Consider the following 15029-nt stretch of genomic DNA (forward strand, 5'->3'; position numbering starts at 1 on the left):
AACAACTAGTCACCACCACACCCTATATATTTTTTTTAATTTTTATTTATTTATTTATTTGAGAGCATCAGACACACAGAGAAAGACAGATAGAGGGAGAGAGAGAGAATGGGCGCACCAGGGCTTCCAGCCTCTGCAAACGAACTCCAGACGCGTGTGCCCCCTTGTGCATCTGGCTAACGTGGGACCTGGGGAACCGAGCCTCAAACCGGGGTTCTGAGGCTTCACAGGCAAGCACTTAACCGCTAAGCCATCTCTCCAGCCCCACACCCGATATTTTATGTGCACAGTAGGGATTGAACTCAGGTCCTCATGATGATGAGACAAGAACTTTACCATCTTAGCCATCTCCCCATTTCCTCTCTTTTCTTTAGAATTAAGAGAAAAGTATAGGGTAATGATAACTAAAAGTAGTGAAAACAAAGTCCACAGGGTAGTGAAAACTTAAAGAAGTGGAAACAAGGTTCACAGGCATGAGAAATAAATTAGCATCATGCTCTGCCACTTGATATATGGAGATCACTGTATTTGTGTGAAAGACTACATAGAAATGTGGAAGGTCACATTCTTGACCATTTACACCAAGTCTGTTACTAAATGTGAAAGCATTAATAGCTTACCTCTGGGTCTTACTTTAAAAGACTTAATTACTCTCTGTACATATTTAAAATGTTATAGATTGTTTTCAGACAAATGATACCTTGCTCTAGAAGGACTGAATATTTAGCCAGATCAATTTTAAGAAAAAACCTTGAGTTTCATCACAAGCTGTTAAAGCTATTATTTTGTACTAGGTGACACCCCGTTTAACATCGACCATATTGTTAATAGTTATGGGATTTTATTGAATTAATGAGACTGTTATCATGTAGTAGAATGTCTTGCTGAGTTAATTGAAACTGCAGAGATTATATAAATGGTATTAATGAACTTTGACTGCCTGATGCCTCAGCTTTAATAAAGACTGCTTGGTGGGCTAAATGAACACAGGCAGATAAAAGAACAGGTTCAATTTTGTGAGCCTACAGGCTGTTGATGAAGAAAACTTTGTTACCTTTGTTTTCGCAGACATGATTGTGGAGTATAGAGACAACTAAAGAATTGCAAAGATAAAGGCTTTTAAAGAAATAGAAATTCTGGTATAGTAAGATGGATAGATGGATAGAACAATAGATAGATGCAGAATATGCATTTGACAACAGTATATTTTTCACTGTGGTTGTCACATCTATAGCATCTTGAATTGTGATTGTACTGTGTGAATATTTTTCTTAAAGATGTCTATATACTAGCCATTTTATGGTGGTTTTATTTGTCTTTCTTTTTATTTCTTTTTTGCTACTCTAGAGATTGACCCCCGAGCCTTGTATATACTAGGCAAATGACCTACCACTGAGCTATGTCCCCAGACCACTTGTAAAAAAAGAGCAAAGCTGACTGTCTCAAGAATTTGAGAAAGGCCCCCTAGGTATACATGGAACTCAAAACTGAACTTGCAAGATTGTCATAATGGTATTCAGAGTACTCTATAGTCACTGTGCCATGCACACCTTCCTTCATTGTTTTGAAATATGTTTAAGTACTATATTTTGGTATTTTTTATAATCTGACTCGACCTTTACAATGTGTCAATGCATTAAGTGGTATACATTTTGGTCAGTCAACATATAATGAGTCCCTTCTCTGTGCTTGGCCTGAGGTAGAATATAAGTTTATGTATATAATGGTTCCAGGGTAGTGTATTTATACCAGAATCTGTGGGTGCTCAAGTCTCTTGTATAAACATGTTATATTTGCATATGACCTACATACATTCTTCTATGTGCTTTACATCCTCTATTGTTTACCTGTAACACCTAATACTATGTGAATGCTATGTAAAGACTTACTAAATATGTTGCTTAGAGAATAATGACAGAAAGTGTACATTTATTATAGATGCAGGTCTTTTGAATTATTATTATTATTTTGGTTTTTTGTTTTGTTTTTGGGGGATAGGGTCTCACTCTAGCTCAGGCTGACCTTCAATCTGTAGTATCAAGGTAGCCTTGAACTCACAGCGATCCTCCTACCTCTGCCTCCCAAGTGCTGGCGTTAAAGGCATGTGCCACTTCAGCTAGCAGGATTTTTAAAATATTTTAATTTATTTATTTGTAAGAAGAGAGAGGTGAAAGAAGAGAGGAAGAGAGAATGGGTACACCAGGGCCTCCAGCCACTGAAAATGAACTCCAGGTGTATGTGCCACTTTGTGCATCTATCCTTATGTGGGAACTGGGGATTCAGACCTCAATCATTGGGCCTTATAGGCATGTGCCTTAACCACTGAGCATTCTTTCCAGCCCTAAATTATTTTTATAATATTTTGATCCCCTTTTGGTTCATTCCACTGATTCAGGATTCCTGGCTGCAGAATAGACTAATTGTATATATGACATTCTTATATATCTTTATGTATACACACACATATACCAAGTGTCAGCTTATAACTCCATAGTCATATCTATGATCATTCTGCTGCTGTGTCTCTGTCTCTGGACTATAAACCTCATCAAGGTTAAGAGCTAGCTTACTTTATTATTTTTTTGTCCCGCATACATATAAGCACTTAATAGTCATTGCAAAAATGGCAAATGAACATATGGAGCATTGAGAAAGAGTAATGTCACAGGTACAAGAGGAAAGAGAACATTTTAAAGTAGGCATAAAGAGAGCTGGAGGGATGGCTTAGCAGTTCAGGCATTTGCCTGCAAAGCCAAAGTACCCAGGTTCAATTCCCCAGGACCCATGTTAGCCAGATGCACAAGGGTGTGTACACATCCGGAGTTCGTTTGCAGTGACTGGATGCCCTGATGCATCCGTTCTCTGTCTCTCCCTCCCTCTTTTTCTGTCAAATAAATAAATAAAAATACTTTTTAAAGTAGGCATAAAGATGCACTAGATAAAACTTTTTATCAAACTAGACATATTACCTATAACATGTTGAAGGAGAAAAGACATTCAAAAGTTTACCACCTACATCAATAACCTATGTGATAAGGACCTTGCAGGTTTGTTTTTTTTTTTTTATTTGACTGGAAAATCTGGTGTATTTTTTTTTTTTTTAATTTTTAGAAAGAGAGAGAATTGGCATGCCATGGCCTCAGCCACTGCCATTAAACTCCAGGTACTGTGCCCACCTAATGGGCATGTGCCCATTGTGCTTGCATCACCTTTGTGCTTCTGGCTTACATGGGATTTGAAGAGTTGAACCTGGGTCCTTTAGCTTTTCAGACAAGGCTTAGCTGCTAATCCATCTCTCAAGCCCAAATCTGGTGTTCAAAAAAATATATGTATTCCTCTTAATGTGATATCCAAAACGGAAGTATTTGGGCTGGAGGGATGGCTTAGTGGCTAAGGCACTTGCCAGCCAAGCTAAAATGACCCAGGTTTGATTTCCTCAGGACCCTCACAAGCCAGATGCACAAGGTAGCACATGCTTCAGGATTCATTTGCAGTATCTAATGGCTCTAGTACACCCATTCTCTCTCTGTCTCCTATCTCCCTGCCTCTTTCTCTCTAAAATAAAAGTAAAATATAAAATATTTAAAAAGCAAATTGAATTGTTTGTATTGTCACTATGTGTGTCACTGTGAAGATCTTCCCACAGCACCAGTCTGACTCAGTTGGAGGAAGATGAGCAGGATTCAGAGGAAGTTTGACTAAAACTGGAAGAAACCTGTGAAGTATGGAACTTAAGGAAGAGGCCAAATGGCGTGAGTGGTGCTGTTGCCCTGCTGGTAGGTGAACAGGTACAAGAAGAGACTGCTCTCTTGGATGACCTCTTCCAATTGCAGATGGGGGCATGAGGAGCATGATGAAACTGAAGTAGAGGGGCAAAGATGAGGTCAGTGAAGAGGACAGCTTACACCTGCCAACATCATTTTCAACAGAAATGAATGGGAGGGATGAGGATGTAGACATGATGACGTACATGGAGATCGAGCTGAAGAAGAGCAAGGGGATCTGGAGCACTAGGAGCACAAAGTCAATGCAAAGAACACAGAGGCCTGTCTTCATGAGAAGACGGAGGAGATACTTTCCACCCAGAGGCTGGGCGGCATCCCTGAGGTGGACCTGAACATTGATGCTAACATAAAAATATCATCTCCATGGAGGATGCCAAGGTCTGAGTGCTGGTGGAGCAACAGAATGAAAAGGAGAACAGCAAGATGTCCTTCGTGCCTGACAACACGGCCATGAACTATGTGCAGCATCATCAGTTTTACCAAGAGGAGCTCAATGCGCCCATACACAGGAAAAAAGAAGAACCCAAAGCCAGGCCCATTGGGAGACCAAGACACAGATGCCGGAGCCTGAGCAGTCCCCACCCAACTGCAAACATCCTGGTACAGAGAAGGCCACTGACAACTGCCACCATGAGAAGTTCAAGATGAACAGGTGCTGCTGACACACAGAGTGTGGAGTGTGGATAGCAGGTGCATGTGCACCAGTACAGCCAGCCTCCTGGCAGCTTGTGAGCTAGCCAACAGCCCCCAGGCACAGGCTGCCGTATGCCTCCTGGGTTTGGGCTTGCTTTGCTTTGCTTTGGAGACAGGGTCTTTGTAAGTAGTCCAGGGAGGCCTTGAACTCATGATCCTCCTCTTGATTTCCCTAGTGCTAGGATTATAGATAAGTACATCATGCCTGGCTAGCTTTTTTTTTTCCTTGAACAAACTCATACCTGAATGTATTACTTTGACTGGTGGGTGGTAGCTCATGCCAGTAAGATATTGCTGAAGAGGCAGAGGCAGGAGGATCAGGAGTTCAAGGCTAGCCTGGGCTTCGCATTTAAAAACAAAAGATACTTGGTCGTAGTTGCCTCCTTCCCCTTACCCCCTACTCTGTCTTGTACCCTTGAATGGCTTTGAAGTGCTAAATTTTTCTGAAACAAAACAACTTGTAATTTTCCTATGTGGAGACAAGCTATTCTTGTGAGCATTATTAAATTGCATTTTTAAAGTGTTTTATTTCACCTCATTTACCAGATAGGATTGATTGATGATAGGATCAGTATTCAATAAAATCACACGTGTGTATGTGTGTGCACACATATACTTTTGTGTTGAGAGAGGGTCTCAGTCTAACTCAGGCTAACCTGGAAATCACTCTGTAGCCCAATCTGACCTTGAACGTGCAGTAATCTTCCTACCTCAGCCTCCTCTTGAGAACTGAAATTACAGATGTGGGGCACTGTGCCCTGCTAAATCACATTGCCTCTTCATGGCAAAACTAAACTATGAAGAATGCAGATATAACTGAGAATGAAGAAATAACTGAGAAACATCCCTATCCTTACCTAGTCTCAATTTCAGGTAAGTCTTCATGGATATAAAAAAACAGAAAACATGAGGGATGGTTTCTTTTTATTTTATTTTATGTTTGATTTTTCGAGGCAGGGTCTCACTGTAGCTCAGGCTGATCTGGAATTCGTCTGTAGTCCGGTGGCCTTGAACTCACAGTGATCCTCCTACCTCTTCTTCCTGAGTGCTGGGATTAAAGGCATGCACCTCCACGTGGCAAGGGATGGTTTCTTGAATGGACTTAAAGTGTGTAGGTTAAATATGACAGAATATATCAAAATCAGAAAACAAATGATAGACATGGGAAGTACTTTTGACAAAAATGAAACAAATTAGCATCTTTATTTGATACAAAACGGTTACAGTTCATTAGGGGAAAAGACACACTTCAATAGGACAGAATGGGCTACTTACTAAAGAAAAATTTTAGTTCAGTCTCATTGGCATTTGAACAAACCATTACAATTTGCCTGTGAAATTTAAAATTTCAAAAACACTAAACATGTAGATGAAAGTGTAAGATGGTGATTTCCATGGTCCAAAGTATGGAATTCTCTGAAGAATGATGCTTTATAGTACATATCAAGAACTTGAACAAATGAAAGTATGCAGAAACTCCGCCTTCAGTTCTCCTCAATGAACCATCAGACACTGGCAAAAAGATTACCATAGAGATTAGAGGTTTTTCATTTCTTCATTTCTTTTGGGTTTTAGCCAGCCTGTCTTCCTGGCTTGAGTCTTCATTTTGTTTTTGTTTTCTGGGAGTTGTTCACATTAAGTACATTAGTTGGATATTACCTAATGATAACTTTTAAAGCACAATTAACACACTTGATTCTGAGTGACTCCCATGTTGTTCTAAGGGACATCCCTTTCAAGGTTTATTAAATGAAGAAATGGCTGCATAAAATAATTTTTAGTTTTGTATGGTAGTTTGTCCCACATCACCAATAAATTGTGAATAGGTCGTGAGTATCTCTGCAAATATGTCATTAAAGACTGTTGATCACTTATAAGTGAAGTCTGATAAGGCATACTCTCTGGCATCTTTGTGGTAACCACTGGCTTCTGGGGCCTGCTAGATGGTGCTAAGGGCTGTCCTTACAGTGCAGGAAGCCGCCGCCTCTAATTCCACCATCAAAATGTTCTGTCATTTTGTGTTACCGTATTTTATTTTCATTTCTAGTGAAGTTGATATTTTCTTTCATTTTTAATGAAAGAGTATCTGTAGCTGTTTAGCAAAAGGAAGGTAGTAATTTGCTCACTTCAAAAGTCTGGAAAGAGCACATTTACTTTACCTTGTAGAAATGTGGTATTTTATACTTCAGGTGAAAAATCTATATTCACAAGGCTATTCACTAATGTTGTAGTATCTTGGGTCCCTACAAAATGTTCTGTCAATGAGAATGACTTTTAAAGCCAACTTAATAACTAACATCATATCTTTATTTCTGTGCCTGTTTGTGTTATTCACAATGGAACACTAGTATGAGGGCAAACGTTTTATTGATGAATGAATTTAATAAGTTGAAATTTAACCTTGCAATTGAAGTAAACAGGAAAAATTGTCAAGTTTCTGACTAAATACGCTGTGAATTATATTGAAGAAGTTTGTTTTCTGTCATTCTTATGTAAGGTTTTTTTATTATTATTATCCAACATTTCCAGCTAGCTGACTTCAGCTCTTCCTAAATCTACAGACATCCTAATTTTGAGCCACTATATAATGAAAACATGGCATGTAATTTCCCTGGGTCTACAGTTCTCGGTTGCCCTTAGTGCCGATCTTTACACTGTCGTGTGTGATTGTAATTTGCATAAGTGAATTTCATATTTATGAGCACAGATCATGAAGCAACTGGCAGGTGTGTGGTTGTCTGCCCTGGCGGCTTATTGTTTGTGGTGTCACTATGAAGTGAACTGCTCCCTGAGCTTTTAAGAATATGTGCTTGGGTAGAATTAGCATCAGATTCTAAAAGTAGATAAAACTCATTTTTTCGCTGTCTGCTTACATACTTTTCCTGTATATGAACATGCTGGTTGAATAGCATTTTACAGGTTGAGGCTATAGCTTACCGGTACCCTGGGAGGCCCAGTGTGACTCCAGAAAAAGCTGACACTGCCCATAATGAACTTTCAATGCCTTTCCCATCTGCTTCCCTTGATCTTGTGTTTCAGGGGATGCATGAGCTGCTAGCACCCATCGTCTTCACCCTCCACTGTGACCACCAAGCTTTTCTCCACGCCAGCGAGTCTGCACAGCCCAGGCAAGTCATCACAGGAGCCGTCCCTGGGTTCTCATTTTTTACCACTAGCTGAATGAGTATGTTCTGAAACACTTTCCCCTTACCAGCTCTCACTAAACTCATTTCAGATATAAAGAAGTAGAGCTACCAAAAACCTCACTTTATAGCATTATATAATAGCTTATCATTTCTTCAAGATACATCCAATTATTCTTTTCTGTAAATGACTTCATATTTGAACATAACTTGGGTAATTGTTAAAATTCATTTTTTTTTTTAAGGTAGGGTCTCACTCTCGGTCAGGCTTACCTGGAATTCATTATGTAGTCTCAGGCTAGCCTTGAACTCAGCAATCCTCTCACCTCAGCTTCCCAAGTCCTGGGATTAAAGTTGTATGCCACCAAGCACAGCCGAGAGAGTTTCAAGTTTTCTTTAAGGTTTTCTAATTTTACTGACTTCATAAAATCTTGACACAAATAACCTTCTTTTAATGGCCTCTCTCCTATCATTCTAAAATCTAAGAATCAAATTAGTGTTGGGATCATGTTTTCATGTCAGTTTTACTTTTGAAAATCCTTACTACAGAACAGTTTATAGGAAAGTATAGGTGATTGAAAGTAACTATACATAACAGGTTTTATTAGCTGAGTTAATCCATTATAAATCAAATTCAGTCAGCACTAAAGTAAATTTATTAAAGGTGGTATCACTGATTAATTGGTGTTAAAATTAAAATAGAAGCCATTAAAATGAAGGATTAATGTTTGGTATTGCATATTTAGTCTGGACTATGCTTTTGTGTTATTTTTAATGAGAAGTGATATTGTAGACTAATAAATTATTCTAGATTAAACATAGTAAAGGAATATATTGTTACATTCTATATTTGTTATTAGGAATAATTATTTGTTTCTTTATGGCATAGACAAACATTCTGTGTTTTTTGTTTGTAAAAGGGAGGATTTCATTTGTTAATGGACTTGCTCTTTAAAAAGCTGATCTTTCTCATTTGCACATTATATGGAAGGTGTCTAATGAACATAGAGTAAGGTAGACTATGTCTACTTCAGTTATTACAGATTTATGCATTTTGATTGTTTCTGTTGCTTCTTTAAGTGAGGAAATGAAAACGCTCTTGAACCCTGACTATCTGGAACATGATGCCTAGTAAGTAATAGAACTCTGTTTTGGGGTTTGTTTTTTTTTTTCTTTATTATATCATCATTGCTTCAGTGAAGATCTAACATAGCATTATTTAATTTTTCAATTTTTAGTGCAATGTTCTCACAGCTTATGGAAACTGCTGAACCTTGGTTTTCTACTTTTGAGCATGATGGTCAAAAGGTAACTTATAATGCAGATCTTTTAGTGTACTTGAGTGAACAAATGAATTCAGTAAGTAACTACATATAACAGAATAATTGTATAGTTGTTTTATTGCAGTGTAATATAACTGTTATGGCTATAACAAAATATGAAAATACTTATGGAATAAGGTTGAACCTGGAATATATAACATTCTAATGATATTATCAGATAAATGAGCACAATGTAATAATTCCATATAATTTAATGGAAACTTTCCTTTATATGTACATATTAGTCATGCATTATTTCTACTTAGTTATAACATTATTATAAATTTTTATTGCTATCCTACTGAGTTTTATATACACCGTTACTGAAGCACATTGATGAAATCTATGTCACATTGATTGTTTTGTTTTTATTAAATTCATGCATTTAGCATGCTTACCTGTTACCCTTGCTATATCTTTTGCTTACTTTTAAATATTTTTACTTGGTAATGTTTCCCATACTGTAACATTGACATTTTTAAGATTGTGCCATTGTTGAAGCTCTGCCAGGATTGAACTCTCTTAGGGCTAGCAGATGAGAAGAGACTAAATCTAATACTATTTCTATATGGAAGAGTACCTTTGTGCTACAGACTAAAAGTACTGGTAAATTGAAAATCACAAGAGAGATGCCACAAGTGTCAACATCACAGGCTGAAGGAAAGAATGTCAGACATACTCTCGTTGGAAAAATAATCACACTTATAGGACACATGAATTTGTGAGGTTTGCATGAAAGCATTACACAGAGTTGGTAATATGTCTCCTAATAAAGGATAATAGATGGCAGGAAAAGGAAATTGAGGTTGTAGGGTCAAACATATTTTATTTTTTTTAAGTCAGCTGTAGTTTTGTTCTGAAGAAATGTAAAACTTTTTTACTCAGCTATTTAAAATCATCAGAAGTACAATTACAGAGCTTCTCCTTGCAAAGAATGATTTGTCTATTATTCCTTCCCCCTTTATGTAATTTTGAGAGCTTAAAGTTTTCACACAGTGTTATTTATGCTTAATTTTTTTTCCAAGGTAGGGCCTTGCTCTAGCCCAGGCTAACCTGGAATTCACTATGTAGTCTCAGGGTGGCCACAAACTCAGGAAAATCCTCCTACCTCTACCTCCCAAGTGCTGGGATTAAAGGCATGTGCCACCACACCCAGCTCATGTTTAAATATTACACAAGAATAAATGTCCATCATAATATTTCATTTGTATACTATAGCTGAACAGATGAACTAGCCACAGGCAGTTTTGTAGGGCCTCTCATCATCTCACACCAAAATTATTTAGTAAAATTTTATGTTACAAAAGAACCGGTTTAAGGGAATATGCATGAAAAATATATTTCCTGGCTGAATATAATCATCTTATTTAACAATACATGAAGTCTACATTTTGAGTAATCTTTGGTTGCTGTTTAAACTCCTCTTGATGGATAAGTTGAAGAACAAAGTACATTTATTTTTTGATTTTGCAGTGAAACATTCCATGTCCTGTTTTTTTCCTGCTTAGGGGAAAGAAACTCTGATGACTCCCATCCCCTTTGCTAGACCGCAGGACTTAGGGCCCACAATTGCCATTGTTACTAAGGTGAACCAGATCCAGGACCATCTATTGAAGAAGCATGACATTGAGCTTTATATGCACTTGAACAGACTGGAGATTGCACCACAAATATATGGGTTGTGAGTATTGAAATTTCCATTTCAGCTATTCCTTACTGTGCTCTATGGTACTTTGTCTCAGATTCCCTAGAAGTAAAAGTTCCATCTCATCTCATATCTTTTTTTATAGTCTGATGTGCTGGGCTCTGTATCTATTATGGCATCTCACGCAGTATTCCAAACCCTGTCAATTGGGTATCACCTTTCTGTTACAGATGAAGGTAGTGCTTGGTCTAACTTTACACATAGTAAACAGCGAAGAAAATAGGAAATGGGTTCAGTCATCCAGTGATCTCCAAACCTCACCAGAAATGAAAGAGCTCAAGGTTGTAGTTGTCAGATTCTGGTCCACATTAGAGGACCAAGATGGACAGTTTCTTGGGTCAAGGTTCTTATTTAAAACCAGGGTAGACTGGCAAGATCTGAACAAAAGGGCAGGGGAAGCTTAGGATCAAAGAACTCACAGATAATTTATTGGATCCAAGACTTGATTGCAATGGGAAAGAAGGAGAAGGGGAAGAGAGAGAAGCAGGGAGAAAAGAGAAAAACAAAATTCATGTTCTTTATGCATAAAATCCCTTAAAATTAATAAGAAACCTAAGTAGAAGAGTGAAGTGAGTGAAAGTGTACGGAAAAGTTAACAGTGGCCAGTTGATATTGTGAAAAGGCTTTCAATTATTTATATATTTAAAGAGCTACAAATTACTGAAACAATTTTTACTGACATTAATAAAGTTTAGAGAAAAATTTGATCACTGACTATAACCAATTTGAGAAACAATTGAGATAACAAGCCAGAAGTCTGATAGCCCTCCTTTACAAATAAACATCAAAAAAAAAGAATATAAGCATATTAAATTAATCAATTAAGCAGAGTCTGTGAAACATTTATCCTAGTATTGTTCATAATGTGAAATAAGAATTAATTCATTCCTAGCAATAGGGGCAATAACTGAGAGAATGACAACAGGAAAATCCACCTGAAATGTAGCAGAATTGAAGTGATATATTTGGAGATAAATCCTATTCAAGGATGCTTAGACATTTTAGTTGAGGAATCAGAATCAAAACATTTTCATAGGGCACTGTACTAGTTTCAATAGATAGGGATTTTGGCTTCAGAATGCAGCTCTGTGATACAATGTTTGTTCAGTATGTGAAAGAACCTGTGTTGTTCAATCCTCAGAACAACACATTGTGTGTTATGCTTGAAAATTAGACTGGAAGCAGTTTAACATGGTTATCAGTACGAGAAGATAAAATAGGTCATGTGTAAACCTTTCTTTATACCTTCTGTTATTTTTTCAGTTGGAACATATACTGATTTTATAAGACCAGAGAATGTGAGAAGAAAAGTAAGAATGTACTTAATAATTTTTAATGACCACATGTGTCAACATCCAAAAAACTTAGGGGATATATTTGGATCATAGTTACTAATCTGAGGAATACAGTAAAATGAAGATCTGGGATTGTACATAATGTGGATGTTTCAGTGTCTGTATGGAATACAGTATTTTATCTCAGTCTCTTGCAATATTTTTAATTGTTTTTAAAAATCAGTGATCTGATTACTTAGAAAAGGAAATTATTATTGTATAGTATTCTTGTGTTCACAAAAATGAATTGGGAAGAACAAAACTGAGTTTTCTTTTCAATTAAGTTACCAGATTAGAGAACATTTAATGAATATTTTAATTTATTGCTACCATCACAGGCAAGTATTCAATAACAGATCTTGTGCAGTTCACCTCCTCCCACTGTCAAATAGTAGCTCTTACATTGCTGTGAAATGTTAGATTTCCTTACAAGGAATTCATGACATGATCCAGGGTAGATAATAATCTGCTCAGAGCATATGGTCCAAGATTAGATTATAATGTTATCAGAGGACATGTTCCAGGGTAGATTATAACCTTTTCAGGGGACATGGTCCAGGGTAAATTATAATCTTATCAGAGGACATGATCCAGGGTAGATTATAATCTTCTCAGGGGACATGGTTCAGGGTCAGATTATAATCTTCTCTGGGGACATGGTCCAGGGTCAGATTATAATCTTCTCAGAGGACATGGTCCAGGGTAGATTATAATCTCAGAGGACATGGCCCAGGCTAGATTATAATCTTCTCAGGGGATATGATCCACGGTAGATTATAATCTGTCTTTGGCTTCTCATACTGTTTGTTCTCACTTGTTTGTTAGAACAAACATTTGTCATTTTGACAAAAGCAATTTATCAGCTTTTTCTCTTAGGGACTGTGTTTTATCCCAAGTAATGAACATGATATTTATACTGTTTCACTGTGAGTGTGCAGGTTGGTGGAGGGCGGGGGGTTGTGATTACATCCTAGGGTACAGTTCTGTCCCAGAGCCAAACTCCCCAGTTGTTGAGTGATTTTTATATAAAAAGGTTTTATATGGTTAGAATTTTATTAATAAAGCTGACCTTTTCAAAGAACTAGTTTTAGACTTTTTAGATTTGATTAGAGTCTTCACCTTATTTTCTCACTCTCTCCCCTCTCTGTTTTAAATGTCATCTATTTGTTCATCCTTTCTTTCTACTTTGAGCCTGGTTTACTTTATTTTCCAAGTTGTTTAATATGAAGTCCCTGATTATTGACATTACATAATTTTTTCTTTTTTAATACAAGTTTTAATGTTACACGTTTCCCCTAAGACTGCTTTAAGTTATAGCCCTAAAATTTTGACTGATACATTTTCATTTATCTTCACCTCAAAGTATTTAAATTGTCCTTAACGCTTCCTTTCTATGTCATGGATTATATAGAACTATACCTTTTAGTTTTCAGTTATTTGGGGTTATTCATACAGTTTTATTTTTATTATTTAATTCCTCCATGTCCCAAGAACATATTTTGTATTCATTGTTATTCATTCTCCCTCTCTCTACCTGTCCCATTTCTTTTTCCCCTCCCCTTCTTCCTTCTCTTACCTCCCTTCCTCTCTCCATTTCTTCATCACAACTCTTCCTAGTCCCTTCTTTGTTTCTACTTTCCTCTTTCATCTTATTTATTCTTCCTAAACTTACTTACTGTGTATGTTCATGGAAATCCTGTACATTCTGCCACTATTGAACGATGATGGTCAAGATTATATGGATTCCTTGGGGCATTTGAATCTGGTTTTGCTGCTGTTCTGTCCACTTCCTCCCTCAGTCAGTTAAGAGTCACCAGCTATAATTATAAATTTTTCTATTTCTGAATCCCAAAGTACTTTAACATATGCAGACACTGGAAAATAAATGTTAACTACTGAGTGCATTTGAAGTTATGATGTACAACAAAATCAGGTTTTTTTTAAATTTCCTGGTACTTTTGGTATGCAGAGAACATCATTCCAGTCATGGATATAATATGTAGAGAATTGATTATGAAACTTTTATCATCATCATGGTCTTAGGAGCCTTAAGAAATTATTTCCAGTTTCATCTTGTAATGCTATACCTCAAGAGGTGTAACTGCCTGGCAGAGTGGCTCATGCCTATAATCTCAGCACTGGTAGGTGGGGGCAAGGAGCATCAAGAATTAAAGGTCGGGCTGGAGAGATGGTTTAGCGGTTAAGCACTTGCCTGTGAAGCCTAAGGACCCCGGTTCGAGGCTCGGCTCCCCAGGTCCCACGTTAGCCAGATGCACAAGGGGGCGCACGCATCTGGAGTTCATTTGCAGAGGCTGGAAGCCCTGGCACGCCCATTCTCTCCCTCGCCCTCTATCTGTCTTTCCCTCTGTGTCTGTCGCTCTCAAATAAATAAATAAATAAATAAATAAAATTTTTTTTAAAAAAGAATTAAAGGTCATCTTCAGCTACATAATTAGTTTGAGGCCAGTCTGGGCTACCCTAGACCCTGTAAATTACATAATTAGAAATGCCATGTCTAACTGACAAGTCTGTCTCCTTTTGTCCTTTCCTAAGATTTTGCTCATTGTTTCAAACTTTTCCCTATTAAGTGGCTTCTTCCACTAGTATTTTGCAACGAAATATTTTTAAGTATTAGATTTATGAAAACAGCTAAAATGTCAATAAAGCTATATTCATGTAATATAGTTATAAATACTTAAAATGTTCTATGTTCTAAAAAGAAGTACTTAAACTGAGCTTTTTAAAATATTTATTTATTTGAGAGAGAAGGAGACAGATAGAGCAAATGGGCATGCCTGGGCCTCCAGCACTGCAAACAACTTCCAGGTGCATGCGCCATCTTGTGCATCCAGGTTACATGAGTCCTAGGGAATTGAACCTGGGTCCTTTGGCTTTGCAGGCAAATACCTTAACAGCTAAACCATCTCTCCAGCCCTATGGTGAGCTTTTAAAACATTTCTAAAATACATGAAGAAAAACTTTGATTATAAGTTTTCAGCTTGGCAACCAAGACCTCATTTAAAAAATTTTTTTTAAAGTATTTAATT

The 15029-nt window shown here is 37.2% G+C and overlaps 1 protein-coding gene and 1 pseudogene across 4 annotated transcripts in view; both read left to right on the plus strand.

The window, feature by feature from the left end:
• The window catches only part of Tbc1d5 (TBC1 domain family member 5), a 453289-nt gene that overhangs the window by 288297 nt on the left and 149963 nt on the right, over positions 1-15029 (plus strand). For all 4 annotated transcript variants that reach the window (XM_045136200.1, XM_045136202.1, XM_045136201.1 and 1 more), the window contains 4 exons: positions 7518-7606; positions 8702-8752; positions 8860-8929; positions 10452-10624. In XM_045136200.1, coding sequence (XP_044992135.1) covers positions 7518-7606; positions 8702-8752; positions 8860-8929; positions 10452-10624 — 383 coding nt within the window. The remainder of the gene's footprint in view (positions 1-7517; positions 7607-8701; positions 8753-8859; positions 8930-10451; positions 10625-15029) is intronic.
• LOC105944212 lies at positions 3617-4447 on the plus strand (annotated as a pseudogene).

The sequence above is a fragment of the Jaculus jaculus genome, chromosome 16, assembly GCF_020740685.1.
Source record: "Jaculus jaculus isolate mJacJac1 chromosome 16, mJacJac1.mat.Y.cur, whole genome shotgun sequence".
In the NCBI taxonomy this organism is placed as follows: domain Eukaryota; kingdom Metazoa; phylum Chordata; class Mammalia; order Rodentia; family Dipodidae; genus Jaculus; species Jaculus jaculus.